The 26,371-nt window shown below is 39.5% G+C and overlaps 1 protein-coding gene across 1 annotated transcript in view; it reads right to left on the bottom strand.

Moving 5' to 3' along the window:
- FAM171B (family with sequence similarity 171 member B) overlaps positions 1-17,668 on the bottom strand; it is a 63,909-nt gene extending 46,241 nt beyond the window's left edge. The window contains exon 1 of the mRNA XM_004276917.3: positions 17,142-17,668. Within this exon, the coding sequence (XP_004276965.1) occupies positions 17,142-17,361 (220 nt within the window). The 5' untranslated portion in view covers positions 17,362-17,668. The remainder of the gene's footprint in view (positions 1-17,141) is intronic.
- Positions 17,669-26,371: the final 8,703 nt, after the last annotated feature.

Here is a 26,371-nt window from a genome sequence, read left to right as displayed (position 1 = left end):
AGGAAACGCAATAAAGCAATGAAAAGAAATCCAGCCTCATTTACTAGAAAGTGGTAAAACTGACACGTTACCTTTTCTGTCTACTTATTCAATCCTTACCACCATAGAATATAAATCAAGACAGAATATTCATATTTCTGAAATATTTAATTTACTAAAAATCATCTCTAATACTAGCAGTAATTGATAGGTATCTTTAAGTTCTAGGTATTTCACATACATCAACTCTAATACTTAACAATGCTGCAAGGTAAGTATCATTATCTCTGTCTCAGAGAAAGTTTAATTAGTTTGCCCAAGAGCATACCTAAGAAGAGGCAGAGCAGATTTTGAACTCCAGTTGCTCAAACTCCAAAGGCCATGGTCTAGCCACCAAACCACGCACCCTAGAAGGATTCCTCTTCTGGTAAAGACATCAACCACAGAAGCAAGTAGGAGTGCACGGAAGCCAATGTGCTGCCATAACCAACCATACCTGCATCCCTTTACCACCCCACCCCCCCACCCTCTCATCTCACTCTCCCCAGGGCAGCCACACAGGCCTTCTTCCACAGCTCAAACTCACCAAGGCCTTTCCTCTCCAAAATTACAATCATGAACCGCAATTCAGTTAGTCGCCCAGTTTTTTAAAGTGCCAAAAAATAATCTTTAACGACTACCCTCATTTATTATGCTTTTTGTGACACAGAACTTTTATTTGATAATTATTGAGGACTAGATTAATTAAATGTACTTCTTTGCAATGTAGATTTAGAAATTTGCTTCTGTGAGTCAGAGGCCTGAGGGCAATATTCGGAGAAAATAAGATCCCTTTATGGAAACCTAAGGACATCTAAATTAGTACTGTGAAGTGAGGGGGAAATGTAAGTGAGAAAAAATGGGAAGCGGGAGTGAGAGGCATGATGTTTTTTCATCATGGACCAGAAAGTGACAAAACTAAGTGCTAATGAGAGATAAAAAATAAAGGTAGAAGTAAAAGGAAACAAAAATATAGAAAAGGGAAAGAAAATGGCTCTGACCAAGTACTCTTGGTTTAAGAACTGTACATGGTTGACTGACAGTTCACAATCTTAAAGCATCATAAAGTATTATTCAAATCATCATCCTCAAATTCATTTTAATATCATCAGCATTTACCCCAAACTCATAAATCTAAGAACAAATATTTTTTCATTAACATGAATTTTAAAGCACCTACCCTGTGTCTAGCACCGTGATAGGCATGAGGAGTAAATGAATAATATGAATAACAAAAGATCCTTGGTTCTTAGATAGTTCTCTTAATATATACTATCATAGCATGTTATGAATCAACATGCCATGCTTTTATTGAGCACTTACTGAGTGTTAGGTATTCTGGAATGTAAAAACGAATGAAGGAATATATCTATGCTCTAAAGGAATTCAGAAGTGCAAGAAAGACAAAATAAACACACCAGAAACAATTAGGGACTAATTCTAAACACCATATTATCAAGTACTGAATCACCAAATAGAGACTGACTGATGTAGTAAGAGAAAATAATTGTGGACTGAAAAAGCTTCATGAGAAAAGTAGAGCTGGGCTTCCCTGGTGGCGCAGTGGTTGAGAGTCCGCCTGCCGATGCAGGGGACACGGGTTCGTGCCCCGGTCCGGCCCACATGCCGCGCAGCGACTGGGCCCGTGAGCCATGGCCGCTGAGCCTGTGCATCACAACAGGAGAGGCCACAACAGTGAGAGACCCACGTACCGCCAAACAAACAAACAAACAAACAAACAAAAAAACCAAAAGGAGAGCTAAGTTGGTTTCTGGTGGAGTTAGAGATAAAAAGAGGTAGGGCAGTGCCAGTGGGGAGGGAAAAGAGTCAAAGGATTTAAAATTTCCTTGGAGCTAGGACTTAGCTCGGGAAATAACATATTAAGCTATTAAGCTAGTTACGACTTTTTCGACTAAAGTTATAGAAATCCAACCAGAGTTTCCTGAGGCAAAATGGAAATTTATCAACTGATGGATACTAGAAAGGGTTGTACAAGAAAACCACAGGGATGGCAACTATCCAGCCGATCTGGAGAATGACTGGGACCAGGAACTCCAACTCTGAATACTGGCTTCATCATTTCCTTTCATAGGCTTTCTCCACATGGTGGGCAGCATGGCTGATGACAACTCTCAGGTTTTACGTCTTACCATTTCCAACATCAAATGTGGATGGATAAGGGCGGCATAAGCAGAAGAAAGGGGAAGATAGGTACCAGACAGACAGTTCTATATACGTCCACCATAAAAGTTACAAGTAAAAATTTGATTAATGGGAATTGATCCTAGATTGGTGGGAAATGACCAAAAAACAAAGTAACTTGAAAGCCTGGCAGAACCTCCCATTTTGTAGCATAATGTAGCTAAATTGCTACCTTTATACAAAACTCAGTCTTATCACAACCTGGTGGATGTGTAATGTGTTATTTGCACAAATATAACAAGCCAAAGTGAAACCTTCTTAAAAATTCCATATACAATCTATAAGATTCATTTACTCATTCATTCTTTACTTGAAGCTCTATACCTTTTCTTCATTGATGTTATACAGTTCAATTAAAAGTTTTTAATAATTGTTTTACCATTTCAAAAAAAGTGTTACTTGCCCACTGAATGTTCCCCAGATCTTAAGAGAAGCATGCTAAAGCTTTTAGGGATGAGAAGTCAGGATGTATAAATTTAAGTTTCAATTGGTTCTGCAATACTGTGTGTGTGTGTGTGTGTGTGTGTGTGTGTAAAGACAGATAATAATAGAGATAAAGCAAAAATGACAAATGTTAACAATTGTTGCATCTTGGAGGATATATGGATACCCATTACACTAACTGAATTTTTCAGTATACAGTATTTCAAAGTATTCATTATAAAAATTTGGAGGGAAGTAGAAGCCTGACAGAAGACTTCAAATTTTAAATGACAATATAATGAAAGCATAAAAAATGAAAGTAGTGTTTCTGGAAGATAATGTAGAAAGGGTATGGTTTGAATTAGAAGTAGTAAAAAATAGAGAGACCTAAGAGATTACTGTATAAGTCCAAACAGATGGGGGGCGGGGCAGCAATGGGCTGGACTGAGAAGGAGGCTGTGAAAATGAAACAGAAGGAATGGATACTAAAGACTGTGATGAATACTTAAAAGAACCAGTGAGTGACAGGTGAGTGTGGGAGAGAGAGAAGACAGAATCAATGATGATCTCTGGTTCCCCAAGTCAAATGATTAGGGAAGGGATAGAAATAGATAAGGTCTAAAGCAGGGAACAGATTTGTCGGGTTAAGACAATGTCTTTCATTAAATATGTTAATATATTGCCTCTTCCATGTAAATATAGTTCATATCCTGACTATGTGGTATAATCTCCTCCTATAGTCTGTGAAAACCCAAAGACAACGTACCACACAAGCACCCTAAGAACGAGAGGCAGACACACTGGGCTAGAGCCTGGGGGAAAACAGCCAGAGTCAGCCCATATGCTCCCCCTGTTAAGCCACCTGTTTCAGTGTCTCAGTTCCCCTAGCCTGGAAGATTTACAGAATTTCAGGGATTTTTTAAAAATGCAAAAACTGCATGATAGGGTGCTTTAAAGTGGTAAGAGCAAACTTCGACTGTATCCACAAAAATACCTCAATGTATATAGCTTCAAGTAAATGTGAGAACTTTTCTCATGCATTGGTAATTTCAGCTAAATGGCCTCTTGCTATGAGTACACCTCTAGATTAACCTTAATGGAGAAAAAGTTCATGAATATATAAAATTCCTATCTATTATTTTTCATATACTTTCTGATTTAGCAGAAAACCAGGCAACTGCTATGTGCAATTACATTTTTTTAAAGTCTCAATTCGGATGGTGCAAACACAATCATTAACAAAATAAATCTTAAATCACTCACTGCCTTGTGGTGGGGTGTGGAAATAAAATTTGGGGTCACTGAGGAGGAAAGAAGAGAAGCCAAGTTGTTCCCATGATAGGGTGGGGAAATGGCCAACAGGCTGGCCCAGATGGGAGAGAGAGGCTACAGGAGACGTCAAGACACAGCTTTCTGTGCTGTGTTCATGTGGAGAACTGAGATGTTAAGAAAACAGCACAATTTGGTCAAGGTGGTGATACCGCACTGTTAAAGGCAGGGGAGAGTTATTTCTGCTATATATCAATGTAAAGGCAAGATACAGTCACTGCTAATTCACAGCAGACCTAAATTGATAGAAATGGGGCTTATCTTTGAATCCTGAATTCAATTCCTTTGTTTAGAAAGGAGAGGGCACATCTGGTGTCTTCAAGAAATGAGGAAACGGTGGAAGAACTATCTTATTTTTTTCTAACAGCATGGAATGATGAGCGGTAAAAGTATGAAATAAAGAGAAATTAAAGAAAAAAGAATTCTAGAGGATACTAAAGATAAAAGGAACAGAATTATTATACTGTTAATCACAAAAGAAATGGAAAAAATAGATCTAAATCAAAAATAATAAATAATTTCCTTTTGCTTTTCTATATCACTTTGGGACAGACTTTAAATGTGCATTCTTCCAAGAAACAGGCCAAATTATTTCCCCTCAAACCTGTGTTCCCACTGTCCCCTATATACTCCTCGAACAAAGCACTTATCACACTCTGTTATGATTTGTGGTCTCTCTTTGTCTCCACCAAGTGTTCTCTGCAATTAGTGAGATTTAAAAAAAAAAAAAAAAAGAAGAAAAAAATGAAATCATTTACTGTATGAATCTTTATGTTATCTCTAGCCCCACATATAAACCAACATATGATGTGTTAACTCCAAATAAATACCAGTTCCTCTTTCAGTATATTTTTTTCAAATCATGGAATTGCTCTTGATATAAAACCTGCATACTTTGGCCACTCATTCTGCATGTCTTACAGTCTTTTCCCTATATAATATTCTTTTCATACATATACTCTCTAGAGAAGTCCACTCAAGCTTGGGGATGAAAGAAGATAATCAACTGCACAAATATCTATCTCTATTCAGTCATTCATTTATTCACTCAACAACTATTTATACAGGAATACAATTCCCAACCAAAACAGTTATTGCACCTGGCTTCATCTTGCTTCCAATCTAGAGGTGAAGACAAATATGGAATTATGGAATAGATGCCTAGCTACAGATCAACTACAGACCATGAGTGATTAGGAAGTGCTTACAAGAGCACATTAACAGAGGAACCTAGCTCAGATTGGAAAGCTAAAGAAAATCTGTTTAAACGAAGTGGCACTTAAGCTAATACCTGAAGTTTAAATGAATTTAGCCAGGACAGAGAGAGAGAGTGAGTGTGCGTGTGTGTGTGTGTGTGTGTGTGTGTGTGTGTGTGTGTGTGTGTGTGTGTGTGTGTGTGTGTGTGTGTGTGCGTGCGTTGGATGGATCAGGGAAGTACTGCAAGCAGAGATACAGAGGAACAACCTGTACAAAGGCCCTGAGGTACAAAACCTGTCACACTCAAGGCACAGAGAACTGGAGCTGAGACTGGGGTGGGAAAGCATGCAGGCCCTTATAGGTCACTGGTTCTCAATGTCATGGGAAGCCTGATAAAACTTGTTCTTAAAAATAAACACTATTTGTAGGGTGTTGGGGGAGGATTCCCATAACTGGAGTATGGATTTTTAGAGCACCAAGAATGGAACAAGGAGGCCAGTTAATATGCTAACCTGAACTAGAGTGTTAAGAGTGACCTGGGCTAGAGCAGGGGCAGTGAAGATGAAGAGAAGTTAACAGATGAGGAATATTTAGGAGACAGACTTGGTGGGTTTGGTGAGGGACTAGGAGAGGAAGGTAGAGGAAGCGGCAAGGACAGCACCCTCCACTCTCCTTATTGGCCAGAGGGGCACTTTAATAACAGTGGAGTTTTTAGTAACAAAAGGAAGGATGAATGGTGAAGGTGGTCGAAAGCTGAAAACTGCCAGTTATAAGTTCTGGAAGGTAATGTACAGCATGATGACCCTAGTTTAAAAAAAATAAGAAGGGGACTTTTTTTTTTATCCTGGAAGGTCTGGTGAGAAATGAAGAGTCCAGACTTAGACATGCTTAAACTGAAATACCTGTGATCTATCCACATAAAGATGTCAAAATAATTGGTGGGTATATTCAGGAGTGCACTCTGGGAAGTCTTAGCATATAGGTGGTATTTAAAGCAACTAGAGTGGATGAGATCACCTTGTGAGAGAGGAGAATGAGAAGAGAGAATGTTAAATTAAATGGAAAAAAATTTTTTCTACTTTTAGAATATAAAGATATTTTAATTACCTACATATTACACTATCAAATATTTTATGCCTATAATACTTAAGTATAATTTTACAATATAATGTAATTATTGCATAGCAAATTATTTAACAGTTACAGACTTGAGACTGTATTACTGACAAAGGATATTGATAGGGAAGAAAGGGGAGTAAATTGGGTCACCATATTTTCATCTTCCTTTGTCAGATCTATCTCTAAGCTGCTGGATCCATGAAGGGCCCCATATACAGTCCCTGCATACAGTTCCAGTCTGTGAGCCAGTCCTTACATACAGGAAACACAAAGGCCACAGTAAGATGGATTTGTCAGGGGAAGCTTATGTCTTTTTTGACCTCCCTGTCTGTGCCCCCGTGCCATTCTCTGAAGCTGTAGCTTTCCAAGTCTCAGCACATGCTATTATTTATCTTTGGAACATCAGAATGTGTTGAAATACAAATTTTTCCATTTGGACTTTCAAATGAAAGAAAAATTTTGCAATATAAATCCATTCCTCAAAACAAGGAATCGCTCTGCTATTCACTCTTCCTAGCATCTAGCTTTTCCAATGTAGTCAGTTATTAGTGAAACCAGGAGAGGTGTGAATCAAAAAAAGTAAATAAGGAAAACATGAGTTTCAATGAGTTTAGAGATGATATTAATTCTGAAAGTCGAGAAGAGCACTGGTGATGAAAAGAGCAAGTTCGATCACAGACGTAAATCACAGTAGCCTGAAATTACTATTTTGACCCCCAAACTGTTAAAAAACCAAAGATTAATACTTGCTTCAGCAGGTGGGAAATGGCTTAGGTTTTTACAAATGCCTTCTCTGAAGGCTAATAACAACCAGGGCAGGCCCTCATCTGCTAAAATGCATTGAAGTTTATAATCAGGCCTGAGGGACTGGATGAATCACAAAGTAATCAGAGCCCTTATTAAGATTATTAACTTAGTCTTAGTGACCCTATCCTTCAGTGCAAGAGCCAGGAGCCAAGATGCAGAGAGTTTCTGGGTTGACTGCCAAAAATTCTGAACAGAGGGTTTTTTCAGGTATAAGATATCCCACTAGGTTATTATATAATGAAACCTGGATATAAAACAATTCAGAGTCATATGGTTTATCAAAAGATAATTATTGCATTTTGGTAGACATTATACAAACAGAATGGAAAAGCCAAAGGTTGAAAGAAAAGCCAAAGGTTGAAAGAATCGACCAAGGTACGTGCATCCCACACAATCAGTTTCTTCAAGGGTTAAGGCCTTCTGGCAGGACGGGTTATGTTGCTGTCACGCTTACTAATTTTACCCATCACATGTACACAATAACAGAAACCTCACATGTTAAGAAAACACAAAAATGTTATTTGAGTCTGAACGTTACCTTTGTTCTTTTCTTATTGAGTCCACTTACAAAGGTCTAATCAACCATGGCAGGTTTTCTTAACCTTTTGGGGGTGGTCAAGGATTCCTTTGAAAATCTTACAGATGATCTCAACGCTAGATAACTGAGATTGTATAATTAATTTCAGGGTGCTCATAAACCCTCTACACCCTTCCACTGGTTCCCTAGAACCTCTGCCATATAGGGTATAAGGGACAGTGAGTCCCTTATACAAACAGGGGAGAAGAAGATTCACCATTTGTGAGTACTTTCTCTCCCTATGAATTTACTTGACCTCCCCTCAAACTTGTCACAGTGAATTATATCACCTCTCTCTTCTTTTCTTATGAGCCTCCAAAATCTTCACCTTTTACATCTTGACACCCTATATCTACCAAACTTTATGGATTCACAAGACTTCTTTCCTATTTGAAATACTATGGCACAGAAGCAATTTAAAAAGGCACATTCTTTTGACTATTCTGATTCACAAAATTGAATCCATTGGTAGGGAAAAACTATTAAAAAGCTCACTTATCTTAGTTATATTTGCTATGAAGAAAATCATCAAATTATCCTTAAGTAACAGTTTTATCAGAATCTGTAACTGCCAGGTGGTACCACAATTTCTTTTAAGATGTGAATGTGGCACCTAGAGATTATCATACTAATTGAAGTAAGTCAGAGAGACAAATATCGTATATCACTTATATGTGGAATCTAAAAAAATGATACAATGAACTTATTTACAGAACAGAAATAGACTCACAGACATAGAAAACAAACATAGTTACGAAAGGGGAAAGGCGGGGGGAGGGATAAATTAGAAATTTGGGAATAACATATAGAAATTTAGGAGTAGCACATAAAAAACAAGGACCTAATGCATAGCACTGGAACTATATTCAATATCTTGTTAAGAAACTATAATGGAAAAAATCTGAAAAAATATATATATATATTCAATATATGTGTATGTATAAATGAATCACTTTGCTGTACACGAGAAACTAACACAACATCGTAAAGCAACTATACTTCAATAAAAATTTTTAAATAAAAATAAAACAAATAGTACTTCAGATATAGAGAACAAACTAGTGTTTACAGGGATGGGGGAAGACAGGGGTAGGGGATTAAGAGGTACAAACTACTATGTATGAGATAAATAAGCTACAAGGATATATTGTACAGCACAGAGAAGATAGCCAATATTTAATAATTATTATAAATGGTGTATAATAACCTTTAAGAATTGTGAATCATTATGTTGTATATCTGAAATTAATATAACATTGTAAATCAGTGACACTTCAATAAAAAATAAAATGTCTTTAAAAAAAAGAAAATTTACAAATTACCAGATTAAAAAAAAAGAAAAGACGTGGATGTGTTCCAGCTTATGTTATATACTTTTAAAACACTGCCAGAGCAAAGCACTTAGGAGAAGGTCATTTCTACCTCATCCCAATTCCAAGAGCCTATGATTCCAAGTCTTATTTTAATCTATGAAGTGAAAACTTTTCATTTTTTTAAATTACTGCATATTTTAATTGATATTAGACATCATTTCGTTATAAATAGCATTAGAAGATCAGATTAGTTGTTTCAAACATTAGTACAGAGATACTTTTCTTGCATATGATTATGAATGAGACTTAAATTCTGATTACTTTAAAGAAACACTGGAATTTGGGGAATTATTAAATCATAGCTTTTCTGCTAAAAGTCCAGAATCTAACAGCACAAAAATATTGTAAAATATATTTTGGAAAGTACTTATTTTATGAGGAGAAGTAATTTGTTTTTAAATGCAAATATTTGGAATACACCAATTCATTTAAAAGTAAGTGACCAGATAGATTTTTTTTAACTTCAGGCACACAAACTGAATTAATCATAATCTGTGCTTCATGACACACTTATTGATCCATGCATGGTTCATTTTACTTAGTAAAATAATTAAATAAGTCGTACGATACCCATTATCCTTGGTGACATTTTTCCCCTTACGCAAAAAGTGTGGCCTCCCTCTACTTCATTTTTACAGTAAATGGATATTCTTTTGGTAATCCTGTCTCAGTCACCCAGACATTATAAACAAATCCTACTCATACAAATATGAAAACATTAGCAGCATGTTTAAAGTTTTGAAGAAACATAATCCATTTAACTATATAGAGCCATATTTTGACAGCTTAATTTCTATCATTTTCAAAAACACTGGCAGTTGGGGGCAGGGGTGGGAAACAGGCAAGGGTGGAATGGGTCACAAAATCCAGGACCTTTGCAGGTTCTATTCAACTCCTGGTTATAGTTAACCCATTAGAAAAAACAAATAATCCATCTACCCATCCTGTTTCTGTTTGTGTCACATTCCTATTACAAAAAAGTGGCAGGACAGGTAGGTGTGAATAAAACCATGGACACTGGTCTTATTTTATTTTAGAAAGAACAATGAATATGGAATTCTACAACATCCCTGGAGCACCTACCCCCGAGGTAAGCCAAAGGCCTTACAGCATGAGCCCCAGGTGAGGCTGGACATTTCTACGAGTTTCCAATTGATCAAGTGGTCACTGAAAGCCCAACTAGTATTTAGGTCCACAGATATGAACTGCTAATGGCTTAGCTATATATGTGTTCTAAATTTTAGCAGAGCTGACAAGTGAACTAAAACTATATAGTTTCTAAGTGCTGTTTCTCTAGGAATAGGAACAAAACTAAACTAAGTACAATAACTGATAATACTGGCAAATGTTTAATTTTAAATTAGACCCTCGTGTCATGATATAGAAACCTACTTGAGAAAAAAAACCACATTAAATAACAATTGAAATCTGTCACATATAAATAAAATTAATTTTAAATCTTGGTTTTTGTGCAAGACACAGAAACTGAACATGGAGAAATTAACAGGCATTATCAACTCAAGGCTTCAGAGAAGCCCAAGACGTTGCTGAGACATTTTACAGTCTAGGTTCACTAGGTCACAGATTTGACACGTTATTAACATGGAAAGCAATTGCCATTTCCTTGACACCCTCTACCCTACATGAAAGGGCACCCAGAAACCATTCCTCATTTCAGGCCCAAGTGAACTGGCCTAATTATACTCCGAGACATTATCAACAAGTAGTTAAGAATACTGCCTAGTCCTCATAACATAGACAGTCATAAAAAAAAAAAAATTTAAAGGTTTCCCTGGTGGCGCAGTGGTTGAGAGTCCGCCTGCCGATGCAGGGGACACGGGTTCGTGCCCTGGTCTGGGAAGATCCCACGTGCCGCGGAGCGGCTGGGCCCGTGAGCCATGGCCGCTGAGCCTGCGCGTCCGGAGCCTGTGCTCCGCAACGGGAGAGGCCACAACAGTGAGAGGCCCGCGTACCGAAAAAAAAAAAAAAAAAAATTTAAGAGGCACAGAATCTGATATGCCTTGGACATATGGATTGTGCTTACACAAAAGGGCAATTAGAGAGACATCTCCAAACAGAATCTTCAAAGCAAACAGAAGCTGTTTTCTTAAGCCTATGATGTATTTCACTACAATGCATAGCTTTCATAGTTTTAGAATTTTCCAGGTAACTATTCCAAAGCATACTTTTTATCAATAGCAGATGGAAAATATTATGTCCATTTCCTAGCTAAGGCAACTTGGAGGAAAGGAAATTAAGACACATTACACTAAGCCAGGTCAATGAATGACAACAATACTGCAGCTAGTACCTAGTCAGAATGCTGAAAGAGAATGAAGTTCAATATTTATATACTTAGGGGGAAGAGTTCTGTTTCAGAAAAATATTTGGTTGTTTCTGTTCAGGCACATTAAGAACACTGAAAAACCACCACTAAAACAAACTGGACTGAAATTCAACACAATGGCATGTGTTTTTCCACCTGTAATCAACACCAAGAAATAGCTCCCTTTGGTTATTAAAATCCTGGAAAGAAATCATAATTACCCCATCTGGGAATACGGCCTTCAAAGCATGAATACTTTAGATAAAACAGCCAATGTCTAGTCCCACTCTATTGATTTTCAAATTCCTTGAACGGAAAAAAACTAAACAAATGCTTTCATGGATAGGAGATTTTCAATCAGGTTTGCTTAAATCAAAGTTTAAATCAAGTTATTTGAATTTAATAAAAAGTATACAGTAATACTCTATACTGAATTTCAGTATTTTTAAATTTTGTTAAGTAGGTCCCAGCTACATAGAATATGAAAAAAATCTTTAACTTTAAAAGTACAAGAATGTAGCAGCTTCATTTACAATAGCTAAAACTGGAAATAACCCAAATATCCATCAGAAGTGATAAACCAAACTGCAGTAATTGATACAATGGAATACTGCTCAGCAGTAAAAAGGAATAAACTACTGAACATCCATGCAACAACATGGATGAAACCTATGGAAATTAGACTGAGCTGAAGAAGCTAGACACAAAAAAGTACATGCTATATGGTTCTATTTTATGAAGGTCTAGAAAACACAAAATTAATCAGTGACGAAAACAATCAGAACAGTTGTCAATGGGTCAGGAGCAAAGATTGCCTGGGGGCATGAGGGAACTTTCTAAGGTGATATAAATGTTCTATATCTTGATATGGTAATGGTTACAAAGGTATATCCATTTGTCAAGAGAATACAGTTTATGTTAATACCAGAATCTGAAGTATGGACATCCATTAAGTAGCTTTTACAGCTTTTTTTCATTTTATGACTTTTGATATTTTTAAACCAATACTTACAAAATGTATATAATCATAAGCTCACTTGAAAATTACTTTTGAATATTTTTGTAAGGCAAACATAGAGTGATAATAAAATTCTAACATCAATTAAAAGATATATATTTTGGGCTTCCCTGGTGGCGCAGTGGTTGAGAGTCCGCCTGCCGATTCAGGGGACATGGGTTCGTGCCCCGGTCCGGGAAGATCCCACATGCCACGGAGCGGCTGGGCCCGTGAGCCATGGCCGCTGAGCCTGCGCATCCGGACGGCAACGGGAGAGGCCACAACAGTGAGAGGCCCATGTACCGCAAAAAAAAAAAAAAAAAAAGATAGATATATATATATATATGTTTTTAATATTTAAAAACATATATATATAATGTGGCAACTCTGTAAATCAAGCACCACTTTCCCCACCCAATAAACTATAGTTTATTGTTAAAAAAAAAAAAAAGGAGTACAGTTTAGGTATGTACATTTTAATGTATGTACATTTTACCTCCCCGCTCCCCCCAAAAATCCCACATAATGGAAATGGATGGAGGTGTGAGTGAAATAGTCACAGCAGAATTTGATCATTGTTAAAGCTGGGTAATGGGTATGGGCCGTTTTTAATACTATCCTGTTTACTTTCTATATAGTTGACGTTTTCCAAGGTAAAAGGTTTAAAAATATAGATCAGTGAAACGTACAATCAAAAATGTTTATACTGTGAAAATATATCCCTCAAGGGGCTTTCTCTGTATTCAGAAGACTTTTATAAAAATCCACGGAGATGCCCAGTGTCTGTGCTTCGCATGGAGAATTTGAAATGGAGCTTGTTATTTTCTCCAGCTCCCCTTGCCCCCATCCCCAGCATGCCTCCCATCTAATGGGCCATCAGACTGAATATGATATGGTTGTCTCCGCTACCACCAACCCCCAAATTAATTCTTCCCTCATCCCTCGAATATTTATTTCTAACAAATACTGGTGCAGATGGAGAAATCAGAGCTGCTGCAGACACCGGAGAAAACAGATCTCAACCTTAGTCTTTATTCTCATTACTCTCTGAGGATGGTGTTTTAGAAGTTAATGAGAAAATGAAAATTTACTTTTTTTACATCCTGATTTTTTAAAATCTCATATTCAACTTCTTTTAACCTCACTTTCTTATTTCTCAGCAATATGAAGAGACATAAATTTTCAAAATAATAAAATCCAGAGTAACCAGAGTCAGCAGTCAGTTTCTCTACTACGGACTTATGAGGCTCAATCATGTATTAGTCACTAAACAAGTCTTATTAGTTTTCTAAATATTGCCTGAGAAAAGTCCTATAGCTTTTCACAAAACATGTCCAAAGAATCAGAAGCACCACACAGAGGCAAAGAATGAATTAAAGCTCAGTCAGAGCTATTTAAAGGTATGTTAATACCCTCCTAGAGCTATCTAAAGGTATGTTAATACCCATAAGAGGATTATAAGTGCACCTGGGTAAAGAATCTTCTTGACAGAACCTAAAAAGTGGACTTAAGTATTGTATCTAGCAGTTCTCTGTAGTGAACACAAGATAAACACTGAAATTAGCTAAAATTAAAAGTCCAAAATATATATACTTTATAACCTCCACTTACAAATATTTCTACCTAACATTTCTTTATGTTTATATGACCCTGCTAAATTCCAATGAAGAATTTCACAAGATGTGAAATAACAAATACTCATAAAGTAAAGGAGATCCTTGATGCCAGCATTTTTGTTCATTCATTCATTCATTCAAAAATATGTGTTCCTATGAGTAGCAAGTGCTCTTCTAGGTGCTAGACATATATGTAATAATTCAATGTAATAACGAACAAAGCAAAGTTCATGCCCTCAGAGAGTTTACATTCTAGTAAGGGGAGACAGGCTTACAAGAAGGGCTGAGGATAGTAAGTGCCATGGAGGAGAATCAGTAGGAAAGAGCATGCAGATGGCTATTTAATACAGCTGTCAGGAAAGGCTTCTGTTAGCGTGATTGGAGCAAACCTGAAGAATCGAAGGTCCAGAATTCCAGGCAGAGAAAATGACAAGTGCAAAGGCCCCACACCACAGCCCACTTGCAAACTGAAGAAACAAAGAGCCAGTGTGGCCCCAGCGCTGAATTAGTGTCAGAGCTGAGGGAGACGGGAGTGAGAGGGCCGCAGAGGATCTCAGCCTCTGTGGGCCATTTTCAGGGTCTGGGCATCTAGTGTGAGGGAGATGGGAAGCTATGGGAGGGCTGTGAGCAGAAATGATCCTATTTAATGTTTTTAAAAAGATCACTAGGAAAAAAAAAATCACTAGGGCTTCCCTGGTGGCGCAGTGGTTGAGAGTCCGCCTGCCGATGCAGGGGACACGGGTTCGTGCCCCGGTCCGGGAAGATCCCACATGCCGCGAAGCCGCTGGGTCCGTGAGCCATGGCCGCTGAGCCTGTGCGTCCGGAGCTTGTGCTCGGCAACGGGAGAGGCCACAACAGTGAGAGGCCCGCGTACCGCGCAAAAAAAAAAAAAAAAAAATTCACTAACTGTGTGAGGAGAACAGACAGAGGAGCAAAGGTTGAAGCAGGAAGACCAGTTCAACCTAGAGATCACAATGTGCTCAGAGGAACTTTTTTTTTTTTTTTTTTTTTTTTTTTTTGCGGTATGCGGGCCTCTCACTGTTGTGGCCTCTCCCTTTGCGGAACACAGGCTTCGGACGCGCAGGCTCAGCAGCCATGGCTCACGGGCCCAGCCGCTCCGCGGCATGTGGGATCCTCCCGGACCGGGACACGAACCCGTGTCCCCTGCATTGGCAGGCGGACTCTCAACCACTGCGCCACCAGGGAAGCCCCTCAGAGGAACATTTTAAGTTCATTTGTTTATAGGTTATGTTTCATTATACAACCCAAATACTCCTGTAACTAAAACAGCAGTCAATTGAATTGCTCTCGTTTGCCACTGGCTTGGAGGGTTAGAGTTTTTGAGGGAAATGCAAGAGTCATCTTATGTTACTTTTCAGGCTGTAGTTTGATCTGTTGGCTAATGGTTCCTTTATCTCCATTAATCTAATAGGTAAATAAGACAAAAACTGCTAGTTTCCCCCAAAATAACCCTTTTCAAAAATATTACATCACAAATATCAGAAAACAAATATTTTCACACGTACGCTGGATACAGATGTTTCTCATATTATTTCCGTTATTCGTAACCTTCATCACAACCTATCTATATGGTAGTAGCCAAAACCCATTTAACTAATATTCCTGAAAGACGATAAATCGAAATAAAAATATACTGCAAATCATAAAATCCATCACCACTCTGACTTCTGTTTCATCATTTATGAAATCCCTCCCATAATGAAGACAGGCTCTCGATCACTCTCCTATCTCTCATTTCCTTAAGTTTACCCAACAGCATATCTAATCGCTGCCTCGCCGTACCCTGTGGTTAGCGCTTTCAGTTATAAAAAGCCAGGTAGGAAAACCACCACACACAGCACATCTTTCAGGAGTTTCAGCCATGCTCAAGTGTTATTAAATGGTTTGAGAGGGTGTCAGAAACACATGCTTTCCGGCACACTTTGGTGATTTCATCCTACGCTCAGAGCACTCTGATAAATTAAATCATTCTGGCTGTGTCAGGAATCGCAGCTGGTGTACCTGAGTATTGCTCTTTGATGATGAGCAAACAGTACAAAATAAGATACCGAACCCTACTCTTTAAAATCTCATTTTCGGCATCTCGTATAACGTTACTAGGCAGGATTTTAAAGCGAAAACAAATGTTATAATTCACTTTGGTTTTGCAGAAACCTAAGCCCACTTGCCAAAAAAAACTGATGGCTTTTTTTCTTTCCAAAGAGCAGGCAGCTTCTACAGTAGGGAAGGGGACTGGGGTTGGGGGGTAGGGAGAAGCTATTAATATGGATAATCCAGCTTTTTGCTTACCGATGTAGCTTTAATGGAGGGGAACCAGGCAGGAACTGAGGGACTGTTACAGCCACGTATACCAAAAGGGCTTTCCTCACCCTCAGCTGAATAGTGTGGAGAATCTGCCTCATTACCTTCTACTAACAAGTAAGGAGATTCCCCTCTCTGGGGGCAGGCTTTGCTGTACTAACATCCGCTACAGACTTCACCTCATCCAGCCCCCTCTCCTTTTCCCTTTCCTTCAGCCACAAGCTCCTATTTCTTTTTTGGTTTGTTTCATCTTATTATACTGAAGGCATTCTTGCAAACTGCCTTCAACCATTCCCGGGATAAGAAGAGACAGAAATAAATAATAAAATAAATTAAGATTTCTTTTCTCCAGAGCTAAATTTAAATATATAGGCGGAGCGAGATGGTGAAAAGGGGTGTGTGGGTGTCTACTGCAAGATTTTTCAGTCTCTAGGAGAGAAAAGGATAAAGAACAGAAGGCTAAAAGGATTTGAGAGTGTGTGTGTGTGTGTGTGTGTGTGTGTGTGTGTGTGTACAATCATTCGCAGGGCGGAGGGAAAAATTCAGGAAGGGAGGGAGAAGAAAAAATCAATCCAGGCAGTCACTCACTCCCATCCCTCCCGACCCCTCCCCACCTCACTGCAGTGCTCTGCGCTTCCCAGAAAGCTCACCACCCAAAGGGCAGATTCCCAAAACCAAAGCAGAGCCCGAATCCGGGTCACGCAGGCAGGCGTTTGGGGGGGTGGGGGTGGGGGGGGTGTAGAGGCAGGCGATGGGAAACCATCTGGCTAGGGAAGCGGCGAGGAGGCCAGCAAGACCAGAGGAGGAAAGGCAGGGCCGGGCTGCCGGGACCTACCGGGAGCAGTGACGGTAGAGGATGCCCCGGGCACCTCTGGCCTCTCCTCCTCAGCTTCCTCCCGCTGCCGTTGCTGCTGCTGCTGCTGCTGCTGGATGAGGCTGAGGTCGGAGCGGCTGAGCTCAGCTCTGGCGGCCGCAGGGACCAGCCTCGCCTTCAGCAGCACCGCGGCCAGGCCGAGGAGCAGGGTGCAAGGGACGCGCCGGCTGAGCCTCGCCATGGCCGAGAGCCAGAGGGCCGCGGCGGCATATTGCGGCGGAGGTCCGGGCGGCGGCGGCGGGCGCCAGGGCTGCGGGCTCTGGCAGCGCCCGCCCGCTCGGTCCCCCTCGCTCGGTCTGCCTCGCGCACCCTCACCAGAAGGAGAAGGCTGTGGCGGCGGAGACGCCGGGGGAGGAGGAGGAGGGGGAAGTTAGCATCCTCGCGCACGTGACGCGCGGGGCGGGGTGGGGCGAGCCCCACGCCCGGCGCCGCGTCTACGCTCTCACCCCGGGCTCAGCTGCTCCGGACGCGCGCGCTCGGCGGGGTGCTGGGGCGCAGTGCTGGTGGTGGCTTCCTAGGGTAAACGAAAAAGGAGAGCCTTTCTGGAGGCTGGTAGACCTTCAGATCCTCTAGCCCCTACCGAGACACCGGGAAATTTTGCAGAAAGTGGAATAAAATTCCCTCCACCTGACCGCAAAGTAGAAGAGAAGGTGGTGTATTGATTACGCTCCCACAACACTTAACGCAGCACCAGCGGATCAAAAAGCCAGGCTCTCTTAACCATGTGGGCTTTGGGGCATCACAGCCATCACTGGTTAGCTAGAAATTAAACTGCGTCTTTCCAGATTTTGATTAAATTCCTCTTTCTGCCCAAATTGGAATTTCTTTCAATATCGTAAAATATTCTTAATTACGTTTTGTCTAATTATAGTCTATACTTTTCATTTGCTCAAAAAATATTTTTCTAAATGCCTGCTAGGTGCTTACCACGTGCCAGTATTTAGTCAGGTGCTTGGAATAAGCAACATACAATCCCTGCGTTCTAGGAGCTCATTACCTGTTAGGACAGAGGAACATATAAACAAATTATAATCCAGGGTGGTGCCTGCCACTGGAGAAACACTACAGCATGCAGAGATTGCACTGAATTGGAAGAAATTAACAATGTGGTATATGGATGGGGGCTATGAAACACTAGGAAAGGTGGGGTTTAAAGAAGAATAAGAGTTCCACACATAAGTGGGTGTAACCAGGTCATCTAAAAAGTGTAGCTGTGTGTGTGTATGCCCGTGCACACGCACCTAGAGGTGTGTAACAGCACAGTGTGCTTGGAAAATTGTCAGCAATGATTGTGACAGAGTGACAGTGTTTTAGATTGAAAAGGAGAGTGGAGATCAGGTCATTAAAAAAATAATAGCAGGGACTTTCCTGGTGCCGCAGTGGTTAAGAATCTCCCTGCCAATGCAGGGGACATGGGCTCGGGCCCTGGTCCAGGAAGATCCCATATGCCGCGGAGCAAATAAGCCCGTGTGCCACAACTACTGAGCCAGCAGGCCACAACTACTAAACCTGCACACCTGGAGCCGGTGCTCCGCAACAAGAGAAGCCACCCAATGAGAAGCCCGCGCACCGCAACGAAGAGTAGCCCCCACTCTCTGCAACTAGAGAAAGCCCGTGTATGGCAACGCAGACCCAACGCAGCCAAAATTAAATAAAATTTTAAAAAAAATAAATAACGGCAAACACTTCTATAGTACTTACTGTGCCCAGGCACTGTTCAAGCACTTTATATACATTAACTCCTGTAATAACCTTGGATGCTATACAAGGAAACTGAAATTTACATTGCAAGTGATTATGAAATAGTGAAAGAAATTAATCAGGGAAGGGACTTGCTACCAGTCTGTGTTTTCACTTTGCTATCGGTATGGAAGAGGAAGAGGGATAGATTGGCGGAGAGGAGGCCAGTTTAGTGGTGTCTGCAAAAGCCAGTGAGGAGATACCAAAGGCTTGTGAGACCAGAAAGGAGAAAAAAGGAGTGGGAGATTCAGTATGTAGGGCTAGAATCAGCAAAAATGGTTGATTGTTTGGGTGAGGAAGAGAAAAGGAGAAAGATGGGCATGTCTAGTATGACACTTAAATTGCCAGATTGAGATCTTGGGTGGCTGCTTATGACATTATCAAGATTAGCTGGTACTACTGACTACAGAATAAGTGATAAGCCATGGCTTGTTCAGTTGTAGTCTCTTTGTATTTGGAATGTCTGTGGGACATCTCATAATATATGTAAAATGTGATCTGTGACATCACATCCTTTACCATCATAGTTGATTCAGATGATTTGGCTGATTGGACAGTCCCTTTCCACACTCACCACTCTTTTGTGTGTTCGTCCCAATGTTTCCAACATGCTGGAAAAGAACAAATTTCTCACTAGTGGAAAGTTATTCTTTGGTCAAGGATGTGAAACTAGTGCCTATATAACCATAACTATATAGTTATAACTATAGTTGTATAGTTATATAGTTATAACTATAACTAATAATAATAATAGGCATTTTACATACATTATCTCGTATCCTCAAAGCAGTCCTACAAATTAGCTCTCATTATTCTGTTTAGCAAATGGAAACACTGAAGATCAGAGAGGCAACTGTCTTGCCCAAGGCTACACTAATAAGAAGTGACTTTACCTTTCAGCACTGTTTGAAACTTTCGCCATGAGCTTGCATTGTTTTTTAGTGATTTTTAGATGAAAATAAACTACATAATATAGGCTACATAATTTTTTGAAGAGAGATGCCAAAGTGAGGTCCCTCACACAAAACACCACTATTCCATCATGGCTTTGCCTCACCTGTGTGAGCAGGAATTATTGGGGGGGGGGGAGGCTGAATGCAGAGAGTCTTCATTAGTTTCATCAAGCTGTTTTTGTTGCATTTTCCTCCAATTTACCTCCGCTCCTGGAGAGAAGAAAGGAGAAAATGGAAATGGCTCCAGAATCCTGACTGGCAGATCAGAAGGAAAGGAATGCTGCCAGGATTTCTGTCATCCTGCCTTACGGTGGCCAAGTCATCTTTAATATATTAGAAGCTGACCTTCCAGAGGCAAAGTTGCTGATTTCACAGCCCTCAGTGGAGGGTAGACGTGAAATCCTTCAATACTACAGACTGTTTAAAGAAATAAGCTTTGCTAATCAAGATGGGTTTTAGATGGTTTTTAACTGCTCCATTACTCATATAGTTTATGCTTAATTTCTGGGCAATATACAAAAGCCATATTATTGGATGCAATCAGGACTAGTAGTTGGTGAATCAAAAAAGCAGGTCAAGAGACAAAAAAAATCAATATATTTTAAATATATTTTATGCTGCTTATTTTATCTTAAAATAGGCAAATATATATTCATTTACCAATCTTTTGACGTAGGGCCAATAATTTTTTTTAAATCTAACCACATCCTAGGGTTTGAAGTAGTAAACCACAATTACAATGCATCCCTATTATTAATTGCAGTTTTCGATTAAGTGGAAGGAGTTCTTAAAAACTCTTGACAAACAATTCGAATGCCAAATCCTTCTATTTTCAATTTTTCCCCAATTTTACCATTTTCTCACCCACTTAGTATTAAACTTAGTTTTCATAGAAAAATATACTTCATTTAAATTTATATTTCATCCATACCTTATAACACATAGAACTGCCAAAAACAACTGTGTAAACAAACATAACTGACTTTCGGCACAGACACAGACCAACTGGTGGGGGCAAAACCAAGCAGATGTTCAGGAAAGGGTATCCTGCTAATTTCATGTACTTTACATGTCAGCCAGTGTGTTTTACAAAGGAATGGAAGATGCCGGTTGATCTAGGAAGTTATTTTCAGGTTCCTAATTCATGATACTGTTCATGCTTAATACAATGTAATCATTAATGTTAGAATGTCTTCATTTTTATAAATAAACTGCAAGAGCCATCGGAAAGCAGATTGTAATATCATACATATATAATAATTCTTCCCTGCTTAAGATCTACTGGTACCTCCTCATTGCTCTTAGCATAACGTCCAAAATCCCCAACAGATTTACAAAGCCCTTCACAATATATCCTCTGACTATGCAGGCTCACCTTTTAATATTTCCTACATAAACACAGAGATGGTGGTTGGTGGGGGGAGGGAAGGGAAGGGAAAGGAAGGATTTCTTTTATTCCCTTGAACTAGACTTATTTAGGTTGCACATACTGATTTCCTCGCCTGGAACTCTACTCCCTCATCTCTAACTGACAGGCTCCCATAGAGCCTCAAGGTTAGCTTAGGTATTACTTCCTCTAGGGTACTTTCCCTGACACCCTTGGCTTTGATTAGGAGCCCTTGCTATGAACTTTCATGACCCTTGTATTTCCCCTTAGGACTCTGTTACTTAAAGTGGATATTTTCTTGCCTGTATCCTCACCAGTGTAGGCTCCACAAGGGTCAGGGCCATCACGTTCACAGCTGTATCCCCAGCTCCTGCCACAATGCCCAACAGTGGTTGTCTGATTACTTGGTTGATTAAATCAACAAATCGATTTTAAAGCGGCAGAACTGTTAGTTAATGGAGAAGAGCCCGGAGTCAGACGGCTCTGGTATCCACCCCTCACAGCTATGTGATTTACAGAAGATTCTCGGGCTCAGTTTTCTCAACTGTATAGTGGGAGAAATAAAAGAGCCTAAAGGAGATAACAAAATAAGATAACATATAAATACTTAGAGCTTCTTGCTATAGGAACTGTTCAGTAAATGTCAGCCACTACTTCTTTTATTAATGTTATGTAGTATTGTTCTGTTTCATTTGTATATTTTTATAATGTATATAAAATTTTATACGTAATCAATTCTTATTTTTCTTGTTATATTTTATATAGTCACTGCAAACACTCAATTAGCAAATACTGAACCATTGTTCCTAGAGGAACAGAGTGAGTTAGATTTAATAACATATTAAACATATTAGATATATATTTATGTAAGGGGTAAGAACGTTTACCTTTTTGGAAATATGATTTGCAAGGTTTAGTAACTGACTGTTTCCTTAAATTATGACTCTTCCTCCAACACTGCTGCCTTCATTTGATAGTGAGCCATTTAATTTGAGTTTGAAAACCAAAGGACTAACTGTTAAAGAGGGTTGCACAAAGTTCAAATTTGTATTTCTTTGACTAAGAACCATTTATCTGGGTAGGGTTATCCATAGAGATAGGGACAGTTTGGGATTATTAACCAAAGTGGGTCATATGGTTCAAATAGTCACTAAACTCTGGGTTTAGAGGTCCTTCTCAGGTACAGGCATGTAAATCATTAAGACTCTCTGGGGTCAGCATGCATGGATTACCTGCTGTGCAATTTTATCCATGGCATTTCAGGTACTTTCCACCCTCACCCCCAACAAGGTTGCTCCAAATATGGTGGCTCGGTAGAAGAGTTCATTAGGCACTACGGCTAGGACGGCCCAATGTGTAGTGGGAAGTGATGGAGCCAGCTCAAACTAGATTAAAAGGCTCAAGCCAGAGTTTACTTCAAGACCAGATCTAGATTTTCAAAAGCTTGGATTGTTTCAGGGACAAGATTGTTGAGGGCCTATGTGCCAAGCCCTCTGACCCCACTCTTGTGTGTCTTGACCTTAACTATCTAAATTCATTAAATAGATATGAATCTTTAAAAAAGAGAACCCAGGAAGCCAGGACTTTATGATTTGGGAACTTTTCAACACATCCAGATTGCAGAAGATGCTAAAATTAAGAGATTTATATATTTAGAGAGTTTGCTCTAGAAAGAACACAGAGACTGTACAAACATTTGCTAATATCTCAGAAATTTTTCTTTGAAGAGATTAAGTGTGTGACTCATAGATTCTCCTCACACAACCCAACAGAAGCCAAAAATAGAGATGAGATTATTTAGGAAAGCTCTGTGGAGTAGCCTCTGGTCTAATGGAGTGAAATATCCTTGACATACACAGGCGATCCGTAAGGTTCCTGTGAATTTTATATCAGCAGAAACACTGCCAGCTTAGTCTAAAGGGATAGTGTACAAAATGAAAAAGCATACTGAACCCACACAGTCTTATCAGCAGGAAGAAAATGATAACAATACTCAGCTGTAAACATTTGCTACATTTCATGAGGGGAGAAACGATGACTCATAAGGTGAAGCCATGAGCCACAGAGTTTGAGAACCACATAGTTTGAAACCACAGAAATTCATAGACTTTGAAACCAAATATAGATTGCTCAGCTGGATTTTGGAATTGCTTGAGACCAGTGACTTCTTTTATTTTCCTTCTATTTCTTCCCTTTTTTAAACCAGAATGTCTATAATTGTTATCATATGCTTGTCTTACTGTGATATGTTGGGAGCAGAAAACTTGTTTCTTTAGTTTCACATGTTCACATACAGAGACAAATTGTACCCCTGGATGGATCATACCCAAGCCTTGCCCATAATTTAGATGATGAGATTTGGGACATTTGAGCTGCTGAGATTAAGAAGTCGTTTTGGACTTTGAGTTGATGTTGCAGTGGTTTGACTTTGGGGGACTTTAGGAATGGGTTGAATGTATTTTGCTTGTGAGATTGATGTGAATCTTTGAGGGCCAGACCATGGACCGTGGTAGACATAATAATGCCCTCCAAAAGATGTTCATGATCTAATGCCGGATTCCGTGAATATGTTACCTATCATGGCAAAGAGACTGCAATAATTTAAAACTAATTCACTATCCAAGGCATGAGGTCACCAGCCTCATGCAATGACCAAGTCTGCGTGGATCTAGGAAAGGATATGGAGTAGATAAAGTTAAGAACTGGGGGCTTCCCTGGTGGCGCAGTGGTTGAGAGTCCGCCTGCCGATGCAGGGGACGCGGGTTCATGCCCCGGTCCGGGAAGATCCCACATGCTGCGGAACGGCTGGGCCTGTGAGCCATGGCCGCTGAGCCTGCGTGTCCGGAGCCTGTGCTCCGCAACGGGAGAGGCCACAACAGTGAGAGTCCCGCGTACCGCCAAAAAAAAAAAAGTTAAGAACTGGATTTGGAGAATTAGAGGTGAGAAGAGGGAACTATTTCTGTACAGTGTGTAAACCAGATTCTCAGCTCTGTTATTAAATCACTCCTATACTGCCGCTATTTTAGGGTTCCCTTGAGAGGCTAGGACTGTTCAGTGGGAATATGGTAAAATTAGTTTCTGTTCTGTCATCTCTATTACTTGGTAATCACTGAATACCTACCTGTGTAGTGATTGAGAAAAGAAACTTCAGGTTCAATTTTTGCTAGTAATTTAGTACCACATGATAGTGAAGTGCTTCGCTCTGGTTTAGTAGTAAAGGTTCGTCAGAAAGTCAAAACTGGCATTACTAAGAAGTAGGAAATTTGCTTATTCTTTAATAAACTCTTCCCTTTTATTTCCTCACTAAGGTGTACTGAAAAATTCAAAATCATTCACTTGTCTGCCAATCAGGTGATGATATTTCTGAATTTTAAAGGGGTTTATGTCACTTACAATCTCAAAAAAGAACTTTAACTGCACTGTTGAAAGATGAGAAAATTTATAAGCCACCAGAACTTTCTTGCTTTCTATGGTAAACTTACCATGACCCTATCCAAAATCAAGAATCACTTCTATTACTCAAGTGGAGAGCATAATTCTCCAAATTAAATACTGCTACATTTGTACATTACTTAGTGCTTTTTTGTGAATACCTTTGTAACAAGTAATTAATATTCTGACTACAAGATTGACTAAAAAGTAATCCCTAAAGATTCCATTTCAACACTCTAATATCTGAGAAATGATGTAGAAGAACTTTGAGAATTACTTTGAAAAAAAATTAGGTTAATAACATGAAGGTAAGTTACTGTGTGAAGTTCAAAATCTAAGTCCTCCTTCTATTAAAAGAACACCAATTTATGTATTTGCTATGCTTCAGGAAGTGAGGTTGACAAGGAAAGTGAACCTGAGTGTAAAAGCGAACCTAACTATATAACTCTCTAGGCAATTCAGGACAGTTTAGAAAATGAGTAAAAATATTCCGGTTGACCCTTGAACACAGGGGTAAGGGGCTACGACTCTCTGCGAAAATCAAGTATAATTTACAGTCAGTGCTCTGTATCTGAGGTTCCTCCATATCCAAAGTTCCACATTTGGGGATTCAACCAACCAAGGATCAGGCAGTACAACAGTATTTACTATTGAAAATATCCATGTATAGGTGGAACCATGCAGTTCAAATCCTGTTGCTCAAGAGTCAACTGTAATCGGAAAAGCACTGGTGGTACATCAATTGATATTCAGGCATCCCAACCTATCCCCTAGATAGTAACAAATCTATTTTATAAACTGTGACTAGTAGTTCAGGCAGTGTTGCACAGCAGAATGCATAACGTACTAGGTGTTTGAATATGCAAGCTTTAGTCCCAATCCTGCCGGTAACTTCTTTAGACAAGTAATGAACCCTCTGGGCATGGTTAACAGTACGAAGGGAGTGAGGTAACTCCTTCCAATGTGTGCTTTTTAACAATCTGACCATGACCTGCATAGATGGTGTTATCTGCAATTGTCCTGTTTAGGGTTTGTTGAGCTTCCAGAATTGCAGGTTGCTCTTTCTGATGAAATTTGGAAACTTTTTGGCTTCGAATATTTTGTCTGTCCCATTTTTCTCTCTCCTAAGACTCCTTTTGCACCTAGATTTGTCCCACAGATCACTGTTTTTTGTTTGTTTTTTGGGTTTTTTTGCCATCTGTGCTTCAGTTTGGGTAAGTCCTATTGATCTATCTCTAAGTTCATTGATCCTTTCCTTTGTCCTACCCAATCTACTTGTAATCCCCCTCCAATGAATTTCTGACTTCAGATATATTTTTTCAGTCTAAAGATTTCCACTTGAGTCTCTTTTGTTAGTTTCCAAACCTCTCTTGAAATGCCTGTCTTTTCATCCATAATGTTCATGTGTTCCTATAGACTCTTTAACATATTTATCATAGTTATTTAAAGTCATACCTGCTAAATTGTTTGTGGGTCTGTTTCTATTGACTATTTCTTCTCAAAGCCAAGCATCACATTTTGCTTTCTTCCCATTTACACACACACACGACCTTATGAATGATACACTGCAGTCTTTTGGTTGTGTTACCTTCCTCTGAAAGTAACTCCCTTTATGAGCAGACAATTAAATTTCAGGTGGGTCACCTTAAACTTGTGGAAGCTTGGTTTCATGCTTTGTT

The sequence above is a fragment of the Orcinus orca genome, chromosome 7 (assembly GCF_937001465.1).
Source record: "Orcinus orca chromosome 7, mOrcOrc1.1, whole genome shotgun sequence".
NCBI classification, from domain to species: domain Eukaryota; kingdom Metazoa; phylum Chordata; class Mammalia; order Artiodactyla; family Delphinidae; genus Orcinus; species Orcinus orca.
The sequence above is the reverse complement of the archived record's forward strand: the minus strand, read 5'-3'. Positions and strand labels throughout refer to the sequence as shown.